Source organism: Pipistrellus kuhlii, unplaced genomic scaffold (genome assembly GCF_014108245.1).
Source record: "Pipistrellus kuhlii isolate mPipKuh1 unplaced genomic scaffold, mPipKuh1.p scaffold_m20_p_50, whole genome shotgun sequence".
Classification (NCBI taxonomy): Eukaryota; Metazoa; Chordata; class Mammalia; order Chiroptera; family Vespertilionidae; genus Pipistrellus; species Pipistrellus kuhlii.
Genome location: NW_023425552.1, coordinates 1,281,647 through 1,305,586, shown reverse-complemented (window position 1 = coordinate 1,305,586; position 23,940 = coordinate 1,281,647). Strand labels below are relative to the sequence as shown.

Sequence of the window (23,940 nt, the reverse complement as noted above, 5' to 3'; positions counted from 1 at the left end):
CCCCTCCCGCTCCTCCCCGTTCCGTTCCGTTCCGTTCTGTGAGGGATGGTGCCGCTCTCGATGCACGCCCCGCCGGCTGATGTCACTGGCAGCGGGAAGCATCAGCAGCCTGGTCACATGCTGCCTGTAATGCAGACGGGATAGGGGTGTGTGCGTGCGTGGGGAGGGGGCTGGATGGCCGCTGCTCTTGCTCTGACGCCCCCAAAAGTGCAGAGGCGGCCGCTGCAGCATCCAGCCCGCGTGGATGTCTGGCCCTTGAGCCTGGGGAAACTGTTATTATTATTTTATTGATATTTATTGGCGATAATCCTGGGGGCCAAACAGCCCTTAACTCTGGGGTTTTGCTGTCCTCCTGTCCGAAGCAGACTTCCCGGACTCCGAAGACGCAGTCGCAAGCAGGATGCTCTTCCCCACCTCTGCGCAAGACTCTCCCCGGGGCCTCCCAGATGCAAATGACTTGTCCCTTGGCCTGCAGTCCCTCAGCCTCACGGGCTGGGACCGGATCTGGAGCACCCAGGACGCAGATTCCTCAGCCCAGAGCAGCACACACTCCGGTGAGTGGCCGGGAATGAGTCGGCAGGGCGGGGAGGGGGGGAGGGGGGCGCATGGGTGGCGAGCGGAGATGCCCGCAGCAACAGTTGTTCCTTCCCCTCAGCGTCCCCCACCGCCGCACACGCACAACATGGAGCTGTGCTGCGAGGGCTGGGAACGCTGGCTGTGAGCGTGCAGGACGGATGGTCGCCCGTAACGGCAGGCACGGCCCCTCACTGATCCCGCCAGGCACCCCGGAGTTGTCAGTCTCGGGTGGCCCCGAGAGAGGTCCCCGAGGTGCCAGCCTCAGGCAGAGGAGGAGACCCAGACAAGCCCCCCTGGTGGCCAGGCCTGTCTCAGAGATGATGAAGCAAAACATTTGGGGGAGGGGGAGGGGGAGGGGACCTCAGGGCTGATGGCTGAAGGTCTCGGCTCTGTGTCTCAGCGCCTTTGAGGAGCAGGGAGCTCTGGGTGGCCCTCTGAGTCACGGCAGGGGAGGCTGAGTGGTCCTGGGATATTGGCGTTGGCTTCGCATAGGTTCAGGGCATTGATCCCGGGAGGGGGTCGGCGGGGTTGGGGTAACTGGGCTATGGAGGGAGAGGCCCTTTGTGTTGAGGGTAACCCAGTGGATCAAGGAGGAGCCACTCCCCTTGAGGGCCTCCTATCACTGTGAGGGAGTCCCCGGGGACAGGAGGAAGGGGCTTCTTGACCCCCCTTGGGACAGCTTCGGCTCAGACCCTCCCGCTGCCCGTTTATTTCCCTCCAGGGGCATCAGGGGGAGGGCTGGCCAGATGCTAGTCTTGGAGCAGTCAGGAAGAAACGTGAACTTAAAGAAATGCTGCATGCATCCTTAAATCTACGTGTTTGGCTTTCTGTGAATTACGGTATGCCTCAGTCACAAGAACACTGGCAGCAGCTACTTTGCAAGGGTGGAGGGGGGGCAGCCATTGGCTGCTGGTGCCCAAGGAGTCCCTGAGCTGCCAGCCTTCCCCCCTCCGACACCGGCCGCCATGGCAGCCAGGTGCCGTCTTGTTGATTCCTCCGGCCGCCACCCTGTTTGGTGCAGCTCTTTGCTTAGGATACTTTGCAGGGCCTGGTGCTGCAGCATCTGCTGACATTATAATGCCCACTTAACTTCAGTAAAAGCCCATTGGACTGGGGGTTGGGTTTTTATTTTTTGTTTTTGATTTGGTTGTGGGTAGGGAAAAGCTTGGCCTTCAGTGGCTGCCTCTGGGTCAAGGTAGGATTGCTTGAAGTCCTGGCCTTCAGCCGGCTCGGGTTTTCCAGAAAGGCCGGCGGAGGAAGTGTGGTGTCACCGCTGGGTTCTATGCTTGCAGATCTTGGCCGGGAGGCTGGGGTGGCTGCTTTTGTGGAGTATTCTGAAGCCGGCCCGGGTGGCCCGCAAAGCTGACCTTGTGCTCTGCTCCCCTGTGTCCGGGCAAAAGACCGAAGAGCTCCCAGGAAGTGGCCACCTGTCTGTGGTGGCTGGCGGCTGACCGGGGCTCTGGCTTTCACCGAGTCGGGTTGGGGTGTGGCCCTTCCTTGGCTCCGGGTTGCCTTTGCTATGAGGGTCCCCCTGCAACGTAGCCACCGCACCCAGACCTGAAGGAGGGCCATCGTGGGCCTGGGAGACCTCGGCCTGAAAGTGACTGTGAAATGGAGCTGTAAAAAATAGCCTGGGTTATTACTCAGCAATATGAAAAAAAGAAAAAAAAAAGAGTGAAACCCTGCCATTTGCAGCCACACGGATGGACTCGGAGAGAATTGTGCTCAGTGAAGTAAAGTCAGACAGAGAAAGACAGATATGCCGTGTGATCCCTCTTATATGTGTATTCTAAAACACAACACAGAACAGACTCAGAGATACAGAGATCACACTGATGATGGCAGGGGTGGGGGCTGGGACATGGGTGGAAAAGGTGATGGGGAAACAAAGGTGCAAACTTCCAGTTATAAAATGAGTAAGGCACAGGGATGTCATGTGCAGCCCAGGGGAGATAGTCAATATGATGGCAATAACTGCGTGGAGACAGATGGGTACGAGACTTATTAAGGTATAGAAGGTACATGCTGTAAGGTATGTGAACGCCCAATCACTACGTCGTACACCTGAAGCTGCCATAATAGCGTGTGTCAGCTACTCTTTTAAAAAATATATATTTTATTGATTTTTTTACAGAGAGGAAGGGAGAGGGACAGAAAGTTAGAAACATCGATGAGAGAGAGAAACATCCATCAACTGCCTCCTGCACACCTCCTACTGGGGATGTGCCTGCAGCCCTTGACCGGAATCGAACCTGGGACCCTTCAGTCTGCAGACCAACGCTCTATCCACTGAGCCAAACCGGTTTCGGCTCAACTATTCTTTAATAAAAAATAGCTCGGGTGCAGCCTGCCCTCCCAGCTTTCCCACCCCCCAGCGGGCCGTACTGCCGCTGCCTCTGAAGTGGGAGTGGGGTTTGCTTCTCCTCCCACCACACACACTCGGTGATACACAGAGTGATTTTGTGGATCCGGGAGGGACTGCAGCGTGGCCCTTGCGTTCACAGGGATGGGGGAGGAGGGTCCCGGGGTGCGGTCTGGCTGTAGGCAGGGTTTGCATGCCCACACCTTTCTCCCTGATCCCGGAGACACACCCGTCCCTGGACCCGTGTGTCCTCGAGTATGGAGCTGTGGGGATGGCCGTGCCTTCTCTCTCTGTTCCCGGCCTCCTGGGAAGCCCATGCCGGGTGCTGCCTGCTGCCGTGGGCTGTGGCCCTCCCACCGCCAGCTGCTTGCCAGCAGCCAGCAGTGCGGGAACACGCAGCCCACTCAGTGCCCACACGCCTCCGCCTGAGGACCAGCAGCTCCTCTTCCTCCGGGGGCTCTGGGCAGCCTGGAGCTGTCCCTGCAGACAGCCTGGGGCCCTGCTTTCTCCGCACAGACCTCCTCCTCGGACTGGGCGGGGTGCTGTGTGGCCCCAGGCAGCGGCAGCTTTACACGTGAGGGCGGCAGGGTCGGAGGTGGCAGGGCTCCTCTGGGAAAACTTGGTTAAGTTCATGCAACCAGCGTGGAGCGCTTGCTGTGTGCCAGGCGCTGTGTTAGGCACCGAAGGGAACCTCAGGGAATAAAAATCCCCATGACAATTAAAGGAAGACAGATGAGACAGGGTGCCACTCGCAGCTTGGTCACTGCGCTGGGGTTTTGCGTTGGGACAGCTTCCGATGGGTCTTAGCCTGAGCCGGGCCCCCGGGCCTTTCTCTTGGGTGGGGCCTTCTGCCACATAGGTGTCCGAGTGGAGTCTGCTTTTGAGTGTTGTGCCTTCAAGGCCACTGTTGTTTGCATGTGGCGCTTTGGGGGGGTGGGGGGAGAGGGGTCCCTTCCTTCTAGACAGGGCTGCCCTGTGGATGGGATCGGGGATGGGGATGCAGTGGCAATGACCAGCCAGCTTTACCCACTGCTTCCTGCGCTGAGTGCATCACCTGACTTGAATGCCCCACAGCCCTGGGAAATGGGTACCGGCGCCGCTCCTGCTGGGGAGACAAGGATGTAGGCCCACAGGCGTCGCCAAGGGCCAAAAGCGGCAGCTGCCGGAATACAGCCCGGGCTCTGCATTGCCCTTCTAACCTGCGTTCCCACGTGCACAACCCTCGTGTGCTGGGCGAGAGCACTTCGGTCAGGGTGTCTCCATGGACAGCTCGGGCTCCTGAGCCAGAGGCCACGTGTGGCCTCGCCGAGGTCCCCGGAGGCCAGGGCAGGTGACAGGCAGGCCTCAGCTCACCACTGTGCTGCCCGATGGATCGTCCCCCTACCTTCCCCAGGTGACTCCCGCATGTGGCACAGCTCTGCAGGCAGTGGGTGACTGAGCGTCTACCTGGGAAACCAAGGCTCCTGGCGATGCCTGTGCAGAAGCCTGGCAGACCAGGTGCCTGGGTAGCAGTGCCAAGGGCCTGTCCTGTCTCTTCCCCTTCTGTGGAGGCCCCTGGGAGACAGGCCTGCGCACACCCTGGCCTCTGCCCGGCTGTTGACCAGGGTGCTCTGCGGGGCTGCTCCCACGGGGGTGCAGGCTGATGGCTGGGGCTGGGAGGGACGGCCTCTGCATTTTGCTTCTGTCGCTGCTGTGCTTCCAAACAGCCCCTCGGACAGCATCCAAAGTGGGGCTGGGCTCCGGTGTGTGGCATGGACATCCGGGCCCAGGGTCTCCTGCCGTCTGCCCGGGCCACCCAGGCCTCCACAGCTGTATTCCCAGCATGTAGCATGGAGCCTGGTCATGGCTCTTTGTTAAGTATTTCCTGAGTGATGGGTAGCAGGCCTGACGCCGCATCACTGCACCACAAGGTCTCTCCCATCTCTTGCCACCTCCGTGTGTGCTGATCGGCTGGACGGACAGGTGGTCCGTGGGGAGGGGGAGGCTTCTGGGAAGCCTCGTGACAGTGGGGCCCTCCTGGGTGAGGTGGTGGCTGCAAGGACAGTCACTGTGAATGAAACTGCCCCAGGGGTCGAGGTCAGGGAAGGCAATGTCAGGGACCTGGACCTGGGACCCAGAGCCAGTGGCAGGAGGTAGGCTCGGAGCTCGCCCGGAGTTGGGTGGGTGAAGAGTTGAGGACCGGGGTCCGGGCGGAGTATCGCGCTCCCAGTCCGACCTGGGCCTTCAGGGTGATGTGGGACAGACAGCCGGAACCAAAGGTTGGGAGGAGGAGGGAGGGCTCACGGCCTCCTATCTCAGACAGGAGTCCTAGCTCCCGCCCGCGTCTCTCCGGGACGTTTCCCGTTATGTGGCAGCACCCGACGGGGTGTCTGGGCCTCATCTCCCAAGCTGAGCTCTCGCTCGGCATCCTCCACGCAGGGCCCCATCCGGTGCGAGGCTCTCGCCGTCACCAGGCTCGGGTGCCTTTGTCCTCTTGGGCAAGGCTTCAGAAAATTCCAGCAGTGACTCAGCGGCGAAACCCACAGGAGCTGGCATAGGAGGGTGAACGTTAACAATCGGTCTAAAAATATTACTGCTGATGTGGTCTCCTGTACCCTCGGAGGTGGCATTAATGAGCTGGGCCCTTCTGCCAGGCCCTCGCCTCCCGTGACTCCCCGTCTGTGGCTGGGGCCGCTTCCTGCCGGCATGTGCGTGGGGATGGGTGCCCGCCCCAGAAGAGCACGCTGTTCCCTGAGTCACTGTGGGGAGATGTGGATCCCCTGTGTCCTTGGCCACCAGGGACAGGAGCCACGCAGAGCGGGGCTGAGGGGCTTCCCTCCCACAGCCCCCACCCTAAGCCATCGAGGTCAGTGCTCGGCCTCTGGCCGTGACGCAGCTCTGTGGCCTGCAGTGTAGACGTGGCTTAATGAGAGTCCCCGTCGGATGGTCCCTCCAGCTGCATCCCTCCTCCCTTGACTCCCAGCGGGAGGAAGTGGGTGCTGCTCACTCGCAGGGAGGCAGGGTTCTTCGTGGCTGAGCTGGGATAAGGTGGATCCCTCCCTGGGACCCACAGTCTCTGCTGCTCCCCCTTCCTTTGAGCGGGAGATCCTCATAGACCCACCTGGCCAGGCCCCGAGTGGTGGTGGCCTGCAGGGGAACAGTGAGGTCACCCGGAGGCGTCTGACCACGGGTGACCGTTTCCCGAAACCTGGCTGCTTCTGTGGTTGAAGGAAACGTCAAACACCCTGAGAAACTCCGGGCACCTTGATACGAGGTTTTCTCGTCTCCCCCGTGTCTTACTGCCTCGGCGTCCTTGGCCCGTCCCATCTAACATTTGCAGGAAACTGACGCACAAGGTGCTGACAGGAACCAGGGGCGTTCGTTCCGGGGCACGCCAGTCTTACCTGTTTGCCAAGTGGCAGTGCCCCTGTCTGGGCCATCTGGCCAGGCCCCTTCCCGTTTCCCTGAGTGTGGGGTAGAGTGTTCAGGGGGTTTGGGCCGGGAAGTGACTGCAGCCCAGATCTATCAATAGTGCTCAGTCCTCTTTGAAGTAAGCACTGTCACACATTTGGGGTGGCAAGTAATTGTACTTCTGTCGGTCTGGGTGATGGGCTGGGTAGGGATAAACTGAGGTTTCCCCCCCCCCCACCTCTGAATTGCAGCTAAGTCAGCATTGTGTCCTTAAATTGGGTCACCCAGATTGGAAGGTGTGTCCCCATTCAGACATTGGGACGGTCCCTGGAGGCACACCCAGCACAGCCTGCCCTGTGTTCCCTGGGCGGTGGGTGTGGGCTCCTGTCGGTGTGCTTGGTCCAGAAGGCAGAACTTCCCCCATGTGCCTGTAGGTTTCTGTGCAAACACATTTAAGGGTTTTGTTTTGTTTTGTTTTGTTTTTAAAAAAAGATTATTTCTTTTCTCTTTTTAAAATATATTTTATTGACTTCTTACAGAGAGGAAGAGAGAGGGATAGAGAGTTAGAAACATCGATCAGCTGCCTCCTGCACACCCCCCACTGGGGATGTGCCCGCAACCAAGGTACATGCCCTTGACCAGAATCGAACCTGGGATCTTTCAGTCCACAGGCCGACGCTCTATGCACTGAGCCAAACCCGTTTTGGCAAAAGGAGATTATTTCTTCTTCTAGGTTAGAGGGGGTTCTAGTCCCTCTCACTCACGCTCTGGTTAGACCAGCTGCCTCCAGAAAGGCAAAGAAAGTCGAATAGGAACCAATTAGTTTTCCTTCTTGTCATTTAAAAAAACTTCGGAAATAATTTCAGATTTATCATTTACGTTTACCTCCTTTGCTGTATCCCTCGCACATTCTCTCTGTGTGTCTGTATGTGTGAGTTCTGAACCATTAAGAACATAGCAAAACAGCTACCAACTGCAGCTAATGTAAAACTGAGACAGTACCCTCCTTAAACTGCTGTTCGTCTCCGATTTTGTCCGGGGGCCCAGCAGTGCCCTTCACAGCACCCTGCGTTTTTGCTCCCTTGGTTTGTTTGTTTTTTGTTTTGTTTTTAATTTTTATTGTTGAAAGTATTACAGATGCCTCCCCCCCTTTTGTGTGTGTGTGTGTGTGTGTGTGTGTGTGTGTATTTTCCCATTGACCTCCTCCACCATGCCCTGGCTCCTCCCCAGCCTTCACCACACTGTTGTCTGTGTCCTGGGCGATGCATCGCCTCCTACGTAATAAAAGCCTAATATGCAAATTGTCCCCTCGGGCGGCCATTTGCCCAGGAGAGTGACCGGGAGTTCGCTTGCTATGACACGCGCTGACCACCACGGGCTGTCGTGGAACATGGCAGGCGTGGGCGAGGCGTCGCTGGCAGCAGGCGGCCGTGGAGGCACTGAGGAGAGCGGGACCACGGTGGGATGGTGGAGCAGGTGAGCGGGCGGCACCAGGCCGGGCTGCAGGTGCAAGCTGGGGCCCAATCCCTGCAGGCCACCCCAAGGGACTCCACTCGTGCAGGGATCCATACACCGGGGCCTCTAGTATGTGTGTAAGTTCCATGGTTAATTTCTCCCCGTCCACTGCCCTGAGCATCCAACGCACACACCCTTGCTTTCCCTCTGAAATTGGTCAGTCTGTTACATGCTTCTGTGTCTCTGGATCTATTTTAGTCATCAGTTTGTTTTGTTACTTAAGAGTCCACATATGAGTGAGATCATGTGATCCTTGTCTTTCTCTGACTGGCTTGTTTCGCTTGGCACGGTCACTCCCTGCTGCTGCAAATGGTCAGAGTTCCTTTTGTACCGCTGCGTAGTGTTCCGTTTTTTATCCACTCATCTGCTCATGGGCACTGGGCCATTGCCAAGTCTGAGCTATTGCACATTGCACTGTGATGAACACCGGGGTGCATATATCCATTCTGTTGGGTGTTTTGAGACTTCTTAGGATATATTCCCAGAAGTGGGATCACTGAGACAAATGGGAGTTTCATTTTTAGGTTTTTGAGGAAACTCCATACTGTCTTCCACAGTGGTTGCGCCAGTCTGCACTCCCAGCAGCAGTGCACGAGGGCTCCTTTTCCTCTGGATCCTCCTAGCACATGGCGTTTGTTGGTTTGGTGATGGTGGCCATTCTGACAGGTGTGAGGTGACACCACATTGTCGTTTTAATGGGCACATCGTATGATCGGTGACTTTGTTGCTCTCTTGGTTTTTGCTCCTTGTGAGCTTATAGACGTCTTTGCTTGCCTTGCGTCTATCTTACAAAGTTCAGCTTATTCTGGCCATCGCTTTCCTGAAATCATTATTACGGCTTCCTTGTATTCTTCAGTTATTCCTGCTGACTCCGTCTCTTCCTCTCTTCTCTACCCGAACCCTGCCCAGGGTTCCCAGAGATCACACGCCTTGGGAAATGCCCCCACGCAGACACATTGGCTTCTCTCCTCTCTCGGGCATTAGCTGGCATTCGGCTGTGAGAGCCGCATCTAAATAACCCGCAGTCCTAAGTCAAGGGGAAGAACTCGGTTCTGAAGGTTTTCGGGTGTGGCGAAGGGAGCTGATGAGAACCTCAGCGTATGTCTGCATCATCAGCACTGCTCAGCATTAATGTGCACACGCCCCCGGGGAGCCTGTTAAGATGCAGGGTCTGATCCAGAAGGTCTGGCGTGGGCCCGAGAGGCACTGTGAATAGGTTTCTGCAGTGGCCAGCCCTGGAGGAGGTTTCAGACCCGGATGACATAGGTCCCAGGGCACTGACCTCCGTGGTGAGATCGCTCGTCCATAGTTGATGGATTTGAACAAAAGAGAGGTGTCGGGACCATGAAGACGAGATGCAAGTTCTGTGCATTTATTTATTTATTTATTTATTTATTTTTAAGTTGCTAGTAGAGATGCGATCCAGAAATGACAGCCTGGAGTCGGAGAGAAGCCAGTCCCCCGCTCCCTCGCTGGCTGTTACCGACACAAGCACTGCCCTTTGTGTTGGCTTCCTTTTGTTAAGGCGGGGTAACAATGCCCACTTCTCGGGGCTCCGCGGAGGTTATTTACCAGGAGTGCTCCTTGCTCACGGCGTCTGGCACGTGCTGGGTGAGCAGCAAACGGTAGGCGTGTGGCTGAGCCTGGTCCGGAGAGAGCAGGGGACTGGCCGGGGATGGTGAGCACGGCAGGGGATGGTCCTAGGCTGATGACTACCAGCCAGGGGCCTGCCCTGCCCTTTGCTGTTCAGACAGGCTTCTCAGAGAAGAGGAGATGGTAGGGATCCTTCCTAGCTTTCACAGGAATCTGACAAAGCCTCAGCATTTCTTGGTGGACATTGCAAAAAATAAAATAAAAAAATTTAATAATAATAATAAAAACTTGCAGGTTACTTGGAATTGTGCCTGGTAGCACAGATGTACCAGCATGGTAGTGAACGCAGATGGATTCATGAGTGAAGGGGTCCCTGTTGCTTTTGAACTCTTTCAAACACACTTTTTTTTTTTTTTTAATATGTTTTTATTGACTTTTTTTAGAGAGAAAGAGAAGGGAAAGGGATAGAGAGATAGAAACACTTCTCCTTAAAACCTTGGGTGAACACCTAGCTGTGGCCCATACTCCCTTTGGGCTGTTGGCGGGCGCTGTCATGCGGCTGCTCTGTGCTGGGCTTCCCTTGAGGACTGAGGGTGCTCCCTCCCTCTGCCGCCTCCTCTAGGGCTAACCACTGCCCTCCGCCTGCTTGGTCTCTGGCGGGTGCTCCCTTGTCTTTGCTGGGCTCTGCGCCGCTCTCTTGACGATTTCACGTGTAAACATTGCCTGTGTGCTGACCGGCAGTGGTGTGAAGGGGTTGACATCCCCTTTGATGAGCGGAGACGTGCAGAGCCTCCCAGAGCACATGGCCACACAGAGGAGGGCCGACCGAGGGCTGCGCCCGGGGGTGACGCAGCCAGAGCGGGCGTGGCCAGAATGTCACTCTGCTTCCATCCCAAATGCCTGGCATTGGGGGTGCAGCGCAGAGAGCCCGAGTTTGCTGGCCCCTTGCTCAGAAGTGCTCGGAGGAGAGGCCTGCTCACACTGTCCTAGGCCTCGGGGTGTGGCCCGAGTTCTCTCTCTAGCTGTGGGGTGTTAGGGTAGGGAGGAGCATGGTGTGCGCTCAAGGGGTCTCCTGTGGCTACGTGGGCATGTGCACTAATAGCAGGTATGGCTCAGCCGGCGTGGCTCAGTGGTTGAGCATTGACCCATGAAGCAGGAGGTCACAGTTCATTTCTGGTCAAGGCACATGACCAGGCTGTGAGCTCGATCCCTGGTGTGGGGCATGCAGGTAGCAGCCAATTAATGATTCTCTGTCATCATTTATGTTTCTGTTTCTCTATCCTTCTCCCTACATCTCTAACCTTCCTCTCTGAAATCAATAAAGATATATTTTTTTAAAATAGCTATGACCAGGGTCCCCAGTGTCACAGAGTTCCCCAAATGCTGGTACTGACCCCTTAAGCCTAAGTGTCAGATTGCTTTAGCTTTGTTGTTATTAGTCTTTTTAAAAATATTTTTTTATTACTTTCAGAGAGGAAGGGAGAGGGAGACAGAAACATCAGTGATGTAAGAGAATCATCAGTCAGCTGCCTCCTGCACGCCCCCTACTGGAGATCAAACCCGCAACCCGGCATGTGTCCTGACTGGAATCGAACCGTGACCTCCTGGTTCATAGGTTGACGCTCCACCACTGAGCCCCGCTGGTCAGGCAGGAGCTGGAGTTTTGTTGCTTTGAGGCAGCAGGACCTCCGGGCTTCACAGAGCTGCCCTGTACCTGCCTCTCCCCGGCCCTGTGTGGCCAGTGTCGGTACTGGACGTGTGTCTGCTCGGGACACGCCAGCTGTGGTTCTGTCGTGCTGTCGGTGGTTGTGCCTCAGCGTGTCCCGTTGCGTGGCTGCGGGAGGAGAAGGGAGGGAAGAAAACGAAGAAGTCACAGGACCACCTTTATTTTTCCTTCCTAGTACTGAGCATGCTCCACAACCCACTGGGCAGTGTCCTGGGGAAGCCCCCCCTGAGCTTCCTGCCACTGGACCCCCTTGGATGCGACGTGGACAAGTTCCCGGCGCCCTCGGTCAGAGGCGCCCGCATGGACACGAGGCCCATCTTGGACTCCCGCTCCTGCAGCCCCTCGGACTCGGACACCAGTGGCTTCAGCTCCGGATCAGATCACTTCTCAGACTTGATTGTATGTCGCTTGTCGGGGGGTGGGGTGGGAGGGCCAGCGTGCCTGGCAGGGGGCACGTGCCCACTAGGATGCTGGGAGGTATGGAAGCCATTGTGGGCACACACAGAGCTTTCGTCCTCGACAGAATAGGGGGTGCTCTGTACCCCACCACTGGGCGATGCAATTCTCCTGGCCGAGTTCCGTTTCCCGGCCGACACGGGGTCTTCTTTGGCCTCCACACAGCGTCGTGTATGAGCCTTTCTGTATGACAGCTCAGAGTTCTTACGTGGTGGCTTTTAAAATGATGGGCAGGCTCTGTTTTACTGCGCTACCCAGGGGTTGCAATTATTGACAAACGAAGGCAAGACCCTTTACCAGCCACAGAGGGGATGGCTCGCTTCCTTGCAGTGTCTGTAGCCAGACCCGCCGTTCCGCCTGGGTGTGCCCGTCGCTGGCAGGGCCAGGGTTTAACCCAGACCTGGCTGCCCGGCTCCTAAAGCCTTTCCTGAGCTGCGTCGGCTCTCCATCGGGGGTCGCTGTGCACCTCAGAAGTGCTGCCCAGCGTTCATGTGGCCCCCGGCTCCTCAGGGCGCCCAGGCTGCGTGGAGCTGGGGTGGGTTAGGTGAGGAGCACCATGCCATGCGGCCTCCTCATCCCAGCCTCTGCTCTGGGCCCTTCCACTGGCTGGTCGGTGAACGGACGGCTGGCTGCTTACCTCCTCCCTTCCATCCCCGGGACTGGTCACCCCGGTTGTGGATACAGTTTCCCATTCATAGCCCGGCCGTTAGCACCCACCTGCCCTCCTGTCTGCTCACCTAGAGCATGAGCCGGCGCTCCTGCTCCCTCGCCCTGGCTCAGGCTGCTCGTGGAGGGGGGCGGGGGGGGCGCCCACAGTGGGCTCTGCTCCCCCTGGCCACAGTTTCCTCCTGTAAATGGGGTGAGATGACGTGCTTCTAGCTATGGCCTTTAGATGGAAACTTGCCTCATCAAGCTTTAATCATTTGGGTTTTGTAGAAAGAATTTCCTCAGGCCTGGCCCGTGTGGCTCAGTGGTTGAGCATCAAATCATGAACCAGAAAGTCACTATTTAATTCCCAATCAGGGCACATTCCCAAGTTTTGGGCTCGATCCCCAGTAGGGGACATGCAGGAGGCGGTCAATCGATGATGATCCTCTCTCATCAGTGTTTCTATCTCTCTTTCCCTCTCCCTTCCTCTCTCTCTAAAAGTCAATAAAAACGTAAAAATAAAAAAAAATAGAACGTTCCCAGATACCTCCCCCCTCACAGTGGAGGGAAGAGAGGCAGTATTTTGAACTTTTAGAGCATACTCTGTTGAGTGATTAGTTTGTTTTTATGATAATGTGATATTATTTTACCCACTGAAACCAGTGGAATTTAAATCTTTGGCACAAGCTTAGAGTAAAACCCGCGTTCTTAGATATTTCTGATGGAACCCTCCCCCCTCCCCAATAGAAAGCATGTTGATTCTAGACCTAGGAATCTGACCAAAGAAAACACAATATCTGAAGCTACATCTTAAAGTGCTTATTTATAGCCCTGAAGACGGCGGGAGTATTGGAAGGTTCATCACTGGGCAATAGGTCAGGGAAATGTAGCTTGTTCCCTAAATAGAATAACGTCAATTAATTAAAAATGTTTACAAAGGTTGGCAAAATGAAAAAAAAAATGTTGACTTGGGGACAAAAGCATTTGTTTAAATTAGGGTAGGACAACTCATCTTTAAAATGTTTAGGGCCTTAACCGGTTTGGCTCAGTGGATAGAGCACCGGTCTGCAGACTGAAAGGTCCCAGGTTCGATTCCGGTCAAGGGCATGTACCTTGGTTGCGGGCACATCCCCAGTAGGAGGCGTGCAGGAGGCGGCTGATCGATGTTTCTCTCTCATCGATGTTTCTAACTATCTCTTTCCCTTCCTCTCTGTAAAAAAAAAAAAAAATCAATAAAATATATTTTAAGAAAATGCTTAGGGAGAAAGTCTGGAAGAAAGCAGAGACCCAATGCTTAATGCTATTTTTCATAATTTCTGCAGTGCAGTGTTTCCTCTTCATACCAGACCGTCCTCTGAAAACCTGTCTCCCTTTTCCTCCCCCAGTCAAGCCTCCGCATCTCCTCCCCTCTGCCCTTCCTGTCTCTGACAGGGGGTGGCCCCAGAGATTCCTTAAAGATGGGGGTTGGGTCCCAGATGGACCCAGAGCAAGCTGCTCTCGCTGCTGCCGCTGCCGCCGCTGCCGCCGCCATCACCCCCTCCCCAACCAGTGCGTCGAAGAGATGGCCCGGAGCTTCCGTGTGGCCTTCCTGGGACCTCCTGGAGGCCCCCAAAGACCCCTTCAACATCGAGAGAGAGGCCCGGCTGCACCGGCAGGCGGCAGGTGAGTGCGGGCCTGGGCCCCGCAGGGACCTGACTGCAGGAGGACTTGGCTGCCCTGCCGTGAAGTCCCGGATCTGCAGATCATGGTCTGTCCTCTGGAGTAGGTGCTGAGGGGACAGGCAGGGTTCTGCCACACTGGCAGTCGGGAAGGGACAGTGACCTGTGTGATCAGTGGGTCCCTCTCACCCGTGTTTCTTCTCCCTGGAGACTGACCGTGCACAGCCGTCCCTGTGTATCCTCTCACGGGACACCCCCCTTCCCCCCCGGGCGTGGTGCTCAGGGCTTCATCTCCCTTCCCCTTCCTAACTCAGAGGCAGGGCTTTCTTCCCCGAGGCTTTCTGATGGGGAAACTGGAGGACACTGGGGTGGGCAGCCTCTAAGGTAAGGGGTGTCCCCAGGTGTCCTGGTCTCCACAGACCTCGGCTCCGTCCTTGACCTGAGCTGAAATACACACTGCATCTGGGCATCATCTCCCGCCTGTACCCAGAGGTCACACAGTCGATGTTTACAGAAGTCACACAGTCAGTGTTTACAGAAGTCGCACAGTCAGTGTTTACAGAAGTCGCACAGTCAGTGTTTACGAGGCGTCAGGCGCCCACCAACCCTGGTTCAGAGGTGCTGAGCTGCTGACGGGGCTGGCGTTCAGTGTCTCCCTTTCCTGCGTTTCCGGAGGCGGCAGTGTGTCTGACTTCCTGCTCACAGAGCTGGGCCTGCTCTCCTCCCAGTAGTGCCGCTGCCCTGTCTGCTTTGAAGTCTCTGCCGCCTGTCTTTGCTCTTTCTCCAATGCCACTGTTTCCTACGCAGGGATGGTCCCATGTGTTTGGACATGGCCGTTCTAGCGAGTTCTGTTACTCACACACCATTGCTGACGGTTGCCCGTTTCTTGCTGGCATGTCCGGCCTGGGCCTTGAGGGAATGGCTTCATGTCATGTCATCGCCCGGGTGGGCAGGAGGCTTGGTTTCCTTGGTGCTCTGGCAGGGAGTGCGGCGGGCAAGGCCTGGCCACGCTCTCAAGGTCACTCCCTGATCCGGAACAGCACAGACTGAGTGGGAACAGCATTAAAGACTGCTAGAAGGCCGAGTGGGTGACCAAGAACGGAGCCCCCAGGAGCTGTAGGGCGAACAGAAGAGCAGCCAAGCCGCATGGAGTCGGAGTCAGACATGTCACCGCGGGCTGGGACAGGCTGTGGCTGGCATCCCTTGGATGCTGAGGGGCTGGGTCCATAGTTTAAGGAAGGCCCGGTGTTTGTTGGGGTGTCACACAGATAGCTTTGGGGGGCAGAGGGAGGAGACCAGTCTGGCTTGGGAACGGCTGGGACTCTGGTCTTGTAGGGCTGCTAGTGGGGGGCTTCCTGGCAGGGTCCGGACTCCGTGATGGGTGAGGTCAGGGCAAAGGCAGGGGAAGGAGAGGAAGACATTTCCTGTGTGGACGTGTGGGGATCAGGCCCATGGGGACAGCCAGCCTCTGGGATCTCGTACACAGAATGGTTCTGTTCACATGCAGGTCATCATTCTACTTTAATGAGCATTGTGAGCAGCGACTACACAGAACTGCTTTGTGGTTAAGTTACCAGTTACCCGTTTGAAAACATCTTGGGCTGTGACCGTTTTTTACCTACACATTCCTCCGTTTTCGTGGAGGCAGAATCCGTGCCCAGAGCCGGGCTGACATGGTGAGGGGTCAGTTTTCCCGCCCTCTCCCGGCTATGGGCCCGGGCCTTTTAGGGAACGGCTTCATGTCATGTCCTCGTCCGAGTGGACGTGAGGAGGCTTGGTTTCCTTGGCACAGGCCTGGCTGCACCTGGGGCCTGTCCAGCTCTTCCTGGACCCCTTCACCCCAGGGCAGGGCAGGGCAGGGATTCTCTGACCCCCGCTTTCCTCTCTCTCCCACCAAAGCTATGAATGAAGCTACCTGTACCTGGAGCGGCCAGCTTCCACCACGGAACTATAAGAACCCTGTCTACTGCTGCAAAGTGTTCCTGGGAGGCGTCCCCTGGGACATTACGGAAGGTGAGCAGCCTCCAGCCGCCTGCGTCAGGGGCATGGCGCTGGGGTGACCTCTGAACTCAGGGCGCTCCGAGGGAGGGGTTCTGGTTGGTACTTGCCCTGCCCCTGAGACCAGGGTCCTCTCAGGATTGTTTGTGGGGCCGGATGAGCCTGGGAGAGCCGGGCCCCCTGGGAGAGGGTGTGCCTCAGCCCACCACTCTCTCTTCTCTCTCTCCGCAGCTGGATTGATTAACACCTTCCGTGTGTTTGGCTCTCTGAGCGTGGAGTGGCCCGGTAAGGATGGCAAGCACCCCCGGTGTCCTCCCAAAGGTAATATGCCTAAAGGTAATAACAGACATGGTAGGCGCTTTTTCTTTCCTCCCCGGCACATACTTGCACTGAGGGGTGCTGGGATGTCACTGCTGCATGCTGGGACCGCGGTGTAGGCACCGGGAGCACACAGCTTTCCGCCGTCAGCACTGCTCCCCAACTGGCACGGTCACCCCTCTGTCCTCCTGAGCTAACGGTCCGTCTGTCCGAACTGACCTGCAGTGGGAGCTGCCTCCGACACCCCCGTGTGACACTTCCCGTGCCCTCCCCCACCTGGCTCCAGCCGCTTCCCTCTCAGAGCAGGGCATTCGCAAGCCACCACCCCCTCCCCCCATTGCCTACCCCCCTCCCTGCCCCGTTATGTTGTCGCCGCCGACCTCATTCTGAGCTCCCTTTGGGGTTGGCAGGAATGAGGCCCGCCCGAGCCTACGGTCCCTCGCTGGTCTGAAATGAGATCCCTTCCCTGTAGAAAGGAGCAGGTGCTATTTTCACCCTCCCCGTCTCCACTGGCTACGCCCCTGGGGCCTGGACCAGTGGTAACTGGGCTTCTAGAGCAGCCCCCTCCCGCCTGAGAGGCAGGCTGCAGCCCTGCCCCCGCTCCCCCAGCTCCCCCGGCCGGGAACACGTGCTCCGGTCGGTCGGACTAAGGGCTGTGTTGTATGACACGCCCCGTCCAGCTCAGGTCTGGAGGTCCCCGCCACCACCCCCTCTCCCGCCGGCCTGGGCTCAGGCAGAGCAAGGGGCTCCTGTCAACAAGACTCCCCAGGAGCAGGACGCAGTTGTGTCGTACGCACAAGGCCACCTCTCCTGGGACCGAGAGCTGCAGAACCGAGGCCGAGGAGGAGCTGAGGGGTGCCAAACCCTTTCTTTCCTCTCGGGAGCAGGGTACGTGTACCTGGTGTTCGAAGTGGAGAAGTCGGTCCGGGCCTTGCTGCAGGCTTGCTCGCACGACCCGCTGAGCCCGGACGGCCTGAGCGAGTACTACTTCAAGATGTCCAGCCGCAGGATGCGCTGCAAGGAGGTGAGCAAGCACTGCAGCCTCTCGGGGCCGGTTTCCCTGGGCCGGGAGGACACGGCTGAGGCAAGAAGCTCCTCCTGCCTCACAGCAGAGACAGCAAAACACTCCCCATTCCATTAAAAAAAAAAAAAAAGAAAGAAAGAAAGAAAGTGACCTTTGGGTCTTCCTGGTATGTGTGTCTCCTGCCCATGGAGGTCAAACCGACTCCCGGCCACCTTCCGACCGTGGTGGGTAAGTCTGCAGCCCACACCCACCGGGGCCCCTGCTTCTCTCCTGCCCTTTGCTAGCGTGGGGCTCCCCCCCATGGGGATCTCTCTTCTCACTCCCTTTCTGGATCAGCCTGCATCGGTATGGGGGGAGCTCAGGGATCTCCTCCTCAGCCGAGCTCCCCAAGTGGCTCTAGCAGGTGGACAGTGTTTGAGAAACAGACTTTGAAAACAGCACTGGTTCCTGAACGCCCTTTAGGTCACGAGGGCCCATCATGACCTCACATATCTCCAAGGGGGCTGTTGAGCTTAGGGACCAGTCGGCTGTTATTAAAATTCTGGTTCCAGGACATGTCCCTGTTGTGACATTGGACTCGATGTTTAGCATCTCTGAAACATTGGAAGGGACCAGGCCTGTAAGGGAGGGCAGGTAGGGATGACCAAGCCGGCAGAGGAGGAAAGTTAGGGAGGTACCCAGGCCTGCAGGGAAGGGCAGTTGGGGGTGACCAGGCCTGCAGGAGAGGGTAGTTAGGGGCAATCAGGAAGGCAGGCAGGCGAGTGGTTGGTAGCCAACAATCCTGGATCGTGAGAGGGATGTCCGACTGCCCTAAATTGAGGGGTCCCAGATTGGAGAGGGTGCATGCAGGCAGCGCTGAGGGACACAGCCCCCCTCCCCTGAGCATGAATTTTGTGCACCGGGCCTCTACTATGTATACATTCTAAAGAAAAAAAGGCATTCACGAAGCTGGCTCTTTTTTTTTTTTTTTTTTAATAGCTGTTTCCTGGTGTCCAGTCACGTTTTTGTCTTAGTCGCAGGGCAGGTTCATCCTCTGGCTGCCCTCAGTGACCCAGAGCGCCCCCTCCTCTCTGTTCTCCCCGCCGGGGCGCCCATGCAGTGACCCCCTGTTGTATGTAGGACGTGGGGAGCATGCTCCTCTGCCAGTCCTGTTTCCCAGGGGCAGGCCACGGAGCCGGGCCCCTCCGCCCCCTCTGTGCCCTGCCACTTCCATCCTGTCCCTCCTTCCCTCGCTGCCCTGCAGTGACTGAGCCCCGTCTGGGTGCGCTGACCGTGGGCTGCCCTGTCCTCTGCCTCTTCTACTGCCTTCAGGTCCCTTCCCGCCCCCGTGTGGTCAGCCTCTAACTCCCTCCTCTCTCCTTTCCGGGTCAGATTCATGACTCACCTTGGGGTTCTGCTCTTACCTTCAGACTCAGTACCTTCACTCACGCTCCAGGCTCCTGCCTGCCTGGCCCGCCTCCCCGGGCCTTCCTTCGGGAATGTCCTGTGGTCCTCGGCGTCTGTTTAGTGTAAGAAAAAGCGTGGAGAGCCCTGTGGCCCTGGGCATGTGGACCAAGCTGGTGGCACCTCCCATGGGGTGGGCTTTTGCACCTCCAGTGGAGTTGGCTCTGGGTAACTTCTCCCAGGCCCTCTCTTCCAGGCCTGGACCCTGGCCAGGCTCCTCCTGGCAGTCCCACACGCCCAGCCCCGGGCTCTGTGGCGGGTCTCCTAGGCGTGGCTGCCCGTGCCCGTGCTCCCGGTGCCCGGGCCCCTGCAGGCCTGCCTCTCCGTCCTCTGAGCCTCCTTCGCTTCTGCCTCTGGCTGGTTTCCGCCTCATCTCTTCCTGCTCCGAGACAGCCTTTTAGATCCTCACACATTAATCTTCCCGAACACTGGAGTCTGCACTTCACTGCGGCTCTCTGCCCGCCCTGCCAGGCTGTGTCCGAGGCAGAGGCGTGGTCAGCTCCTGCCCACGGCGCTGGCACCGGGGCCAGGAGCCATCGCATACCTTAAGCGCCCCAGCCTCTGCCTCCCGCTCCTGTCCTTGAGTCTCCCTGTGAACCCTTTCTGCTCCGGGGACCACAGCCCTCTGTTGGACCACACGGGTGGCGGTTTGGTTCTGCTCCGCTTGCTCCCCAGGATGAGCGGCTGCCCTTGGGCCTCGTGCTGTTGCATTTGGACACACGGGCTCTGTGACCGTCGGCGCTGGCTGGGCTGCGAGAGGGAGGCTGGGTGCCTCACGCCCGGTCCAGCAAGGCCAGAGGCCGTGCCCCCCCCCTCCTCCCCCGCAGGAGCCGGCCCGGATCCCCGCCAGCATGACATCCCTCTGCGTGCTCTTCCAGGTGCAGGTGATCCCCTGGGTTCTGGCTGACAGCAACTTCCTGCGGAACCCGTCCCACAGACTGGACCCCCGCAGGACGGTGTTCGTGGGCGCCCTGCACGGGATGCTCAACGCCGAGGCCCTGGCGGCCATCCTCAACGACCTGTTCGGAGGCGTGGTGTACGCGGGGATCGACACCGATAAGCACAAGTACCCCATCGGTGAGTGCCCGCTTCCGGGCGGGGAGGCGTGCGGCCCCGGGAGGTCTCCCAGGATCCTGATCCTTCCCGTGGGAGCGAGAGCGAGGCCTGGCCCGGGGCTGCCTGCCGACAGACGCGTCCCAGCAGCAGAGCGCCTTTCTCTAACTGAGCACCCTCTGAACCCACCCTCCCCCGCCTCCCCCACCCCTCGTGAAGGGGGAAACACAGAGACAGGGACCTAGGAGGTGAAAATGGGAGAAGAGTATGGGTGGGACGCTCAGAGCCAAACGGTTTGGGACAGACAACAGGTCCTGTGTCACTAAGAGGCCAGCTCTTTCCTGGACTCCCAGGCTTCCTTTATTAAGTGGTCCTGGGCAGGGGCAGGGCCCAGAGGGAGAACGGCGGGTGACCCCAGCGCAGGCAGGTCACCTCCAGACGCTGCACAGGAATCTCGGGGGCCGGTTGGGGGTGGAGCAGAGCCTGAACTTGGTGATGGGGACATGGCTGACCCTCTCCCCACAGCCTGGTCGGGAGGGAGCCGTGTGCATTGGGGCCACCCGTGCCACACCCCAGACAGAGCGGCCGCCTGCGGTGCCAGCGGAAGGGGGGCCTTGGCAGGACAAGGCTCTCCCTGCTCCCTGCCTGGTCTCGGGGACCTCGGACGAGGGCGTGGCCGTGGGCCCACCTTCAGGAGGGGCTCTCGCTGAATCCTAGCCTCGCTCCGAGCCCTGTGGTCTTCCCTGTGCCCTGCCCACACCAGAGGGCACTCCCTCCCGGGCCCGTGTTCCTGTGGGGCTGGTGCCTTGTGGTCTGAACTAGCCACCCACTGACGGTGGCTGCTAGTGCCACACTTTAGAACGATAAGGTTCTGTGTATATGGGGCTAAATAAAATATAATAGTTAATTCCACCAACCCCCCACTTAAAATTACATCAGTCGCTCACAACTCATTTCCACTGGACATCACTGGCCTAGAAACAGGGTTTCCTGAGTGTTGACAAGTGACATTTGGGAGAATTTGGCTAAGTTATCGGCTTAAAAGTTAGCCTGCTGTCATGGGTCAAACAGTTAACTCACCCAGTGCCTGGGCGGGCCAGACCCCATGGCTTCTCTGGCTGCACAGCCTGGGGGCCGGGCGTTCCCGCCATCAGAGGGGGGCATTTGTTCTGCTGTTCCCACCACAGGCTCCGGGCGCGTGACCTTCAGCAATCAGCGCAGTTACCTGAAGGCCGTCAGTGCTGCCTTTGTGGAGATCAAAACCACCAAGTTCACCAAGAAGGTGAGGGCTGCCCTGTCCCTTCCTCCGGGCGGGTACCTCCGGGCCGCTGAGACGGAGCCGTCCCTGGGCCAGGTGTGCCCGGGGACTCACGGGGTTCAGGTCCGGGGGTGAGGGGGGGGAGCCTGGCCCTGGTGACCGAGGAGAGGGGGCTGTGGCTGCTGGGGGGCCTTCCCTGGCTGGGCTACTGGGCGGCATTGCTGGAGCCTGACTTTCTTCTCCTGACCCGTGTCCTCCTGATCTGGGTGGGAGACGGGGGGCGCAGTGTGCTGGGGACCAGGCAGGAATGTGTGTGGTCCCCCACACTGCAGAGGCTGCCAGCCCGGCCCTGCGTGGGGAGCTCCCCTGCCCCCTGGGGTCTCCACACTCCGCCCCTTTCACCCAGGAAGTGCCCTGCATTCACACAGCGCCCCGTGGTGAACCCTCCCTCCCAGCAACTTCCTTCTCCCGTCTCGCTCTGTGCAGGTTCAGATCGACCCCTACCTGGAGGACGCTCTGTGCCACTTCTGCAACTCTCAGCCAGGCCCTTTCTTCTGTCGAGATCAGGTGCGTCCCCTGGGCCCCAGGGGTGTCTAGGAAGTCCCCCCTTAGTAAAAACGGCCTCACCAGGTTCTCACAGAGAGTGTTGGGGTGTCTGAGCACAGAGGAGGCGCTGGTGGTCAGGCCAGGGGCACACTAGGATGGTTTGACCCACAACTCTTGGGCAAGCTCTCAAGTTCAAGTTCTCCTTTCACCCGATGTCGGCTGGCGCGTGGCCTGCCGCTGGTCATCGCGGGTGCTGAGGGTGACAGGAGCCTGGGGGGGCCGTCAGTTCTCAGGCCTTCGAGGCTGCTGTTCCCCCACTCAGGGACCCCTCGGGTGTTTGTCCCCGGTCTGTACCCCCAGGGGTCAGACACAGGCAGACGGCAGCACAGCCGCTTCTCGTGGACGGTTTCTGGGGGGCGGTGCACACATCTGGGATGTTTTTCAGCAGAAATGCTTCTCACACTTGAATGTGTGTGCACATGGTTTGAGGACCTTGTCTAAATGCAGATTGTGACTCGGCGGGTTTGGGGTGGGGCCCGAGACCCCCCGTTTCTGCCCAGCGTCCCGGCGGTGCCCGGGCAGCTGGTCCGCGATGTTCTGGTGGGAGCTGGGGGCCTGGCCGGGCGTCTGCTCCAGTGTCTACAGTGGCCGCTCAGGCTCGGAGCCCCTGGCGGACAGACGGAGGTTAAACCACGGCTCCCTGAAGAGGGTGTGCAGTGCCTTGGACTGAGGATGCGCATCTCTCTGATCAGCCTCCATTGCGGGTTTTGGGGGGAGGGGGCCCTCCATTTTTAGGTAGTTGCTCTGAGGTCAGAGGTTTGTCAGAGGTTACACAGCCCAGAGCAGGAGGTGGGACAGAGCCCAGGGTGCAGTCCTCTGCCCTCACGTGGCTGAAGAAGCATTTCCTTTACACTGGGACCTGGGGTCACTGTCTTCAGAGGTCCCTGCACATGGGCAGCCTGCAGGGAGCAGGGTGAGGGGTGAGGGGTGAGGGAAGCCGGACACAGTGGGAGGCCTGAGTGTTGGATGGAGTCAGGGCAGCCGCAGGAACATAGCAGGTGTCCCGGGTCGATCAGGCCCGTGTTAGGGGTTCCAGGTTCCCCGAGACCCTCCCTCCCAGCACCACGGGGGCCCGGGTCTCCCCATTCCTGACACCGGAGAGCCCGCCCCTTTCTCCCCGCAGGTGTGCTTCAAGTACTTCTGCCGGACCTGCTGGCACTGGCGGCACAGCGCGGAGGGCCTGCGCCACCACAGCCCGCTGATGCGCAACCAGAAGAACCGCGACGCCAGCTAGAGGCGCGGCCGTGCCTGGCGGCCGGGGCGCCGGCTGCCCGCGGACCAGGGAAGACCGCAGTCACCTTTGCACTCGCTGCGTCTGTCTTTGTTTCTGCACTAATTACTGCACAATGAGTTCTGTCCAGTTTGTTCTCAGGGGCGGGGCCGGGGCAAGGACCCCCCGGCCCACCCTCCCAGTGACTGTAGTTTTCCCAGATTTTAGTTCTTCCTTTTGCCGATGAAAAAGCAAAAAAAAAAAAAAAAAAAAGAATGAACGTGTCCGGAAGGTAGCGACACGATGCCTACATCGAGGTTTATTTATTAAAAGCGCTTTTTTTGTTGTTGTTTTTTTACATTCCTCGCAATACTGATGGTGGTGATGCGCAGGTCTCGTCGGTGTTTCATCCTTGCAGTTGCCATACAGTGCCTTTCCATTGATTTCCCCCCACTGAACGGCATAAACTGAGTGTTCAGCTGGCGTTTTTTACTGTAAACCACAAGGAGACTTTGCTCTTCATTTAAACCAAAATCATATCTCCTATTTTACGCTCAAGGGTTTTTACCGGTTCGTTTTTACACTCCTTTAAGATAGTTTTTTAAGTCATTTGGAGCCAAGAGTAGTAGTTGTTTTTTTTTTTTCTTTTTTAACTTTATGTTTTCTTTCCTGGCAGCTCTTAACGTGATAGCGGATTTGTGTCTGGGGAACTGCCGGTCACCGTTTCTCACGGTTGTGAATGAAGAGGGAAAAGAAAAAAGAGATGTTTTTGAATTGCAAACTGGACCGGGTGAAAAGGTGTTTGAGCAGCTGCTGTATATAGGTTATCGCACCTTCTCTAAGTTGCACTTATTGCGGGGGGAGGGTTGATAGGCGTTTTTAATCACAAAAGTCACAAGACTTCTTTCTTTTTTTTGTAACCGAGCTACAAAGGGCTGCTTTTCGGTGGGGGCAGAAGCAGGCTCACAGGAGCCCTTTCTCTCAGAGGGGACAAGCACCGTCTTCCTCGTTTTCTTTGGTTTGAGAAATGGACGGAGCAACCGTTTGCGGTGGGTGGAAATGCTACTGAGATTTGAAAACTTGACTTTTTTCTTCTTTTTTTTTTT

The 23,940-nt window shown here is 57.8% G+C and overlaps 1 protein-coding gene across 7 annotated transcripts in view; it reads left to right on the top strand.

Annotated features, from left to right (window-relative positions):
* Positions 1–23,940, top strand: part of CPEB1 (cytoplasmic polyadenylation element binding protein 1) — a 51,890-nt gene extending 27,950 nt beyond the window's left edge. For 5 of the 7 annotated variants that reach the window (XM_045573467.1, XM_045573468.1, XM_045573466.1 and 2 more), the window contains 10 exons: positions 366–554; positions 11,338–11,561; positions 13,652–13,928; positions 15,824–15,937; positions 16,154–16,258; positions 17,128–17,264; positions 19,586–19,784; positions 20,948–21,042; positions 21,505–21,585; positions 22,748–23,940. In XM_045573467.1, coding sequence (XP_045429423.1) covers positions 401–554; positions 11,338–11,561; positions 13,652–13,928; positions 15,824–15,937; positions 16,154–16,258; positions 17,128–17,264; positions 19,586–19,784; positions 20,948–21,042; positions 21,505–21,585; positions 22,748–22,858 — 1,497 coding nt within the window. In that variant the 5' untranslated portion in view covers positions 366–400 and the 3' untranslated portion in view covers positions 22,859–23,940. Of the gene's footprint in view, positions 1–362; positions 555–11,337; positions 11,562–13,651; positions 13,929–15,823; positions 15,938–16,153; positions 16,259–17,127; positions 17,265–19,585; positions 19,785–20,947; positions 21,043–21,504; positions 21,586–22,747 lie in introns of all 7 variants that reach the window. The other 2 variants (XM_036415652.2, XM_036415648.2) reach the window with 2 other exon arrangements.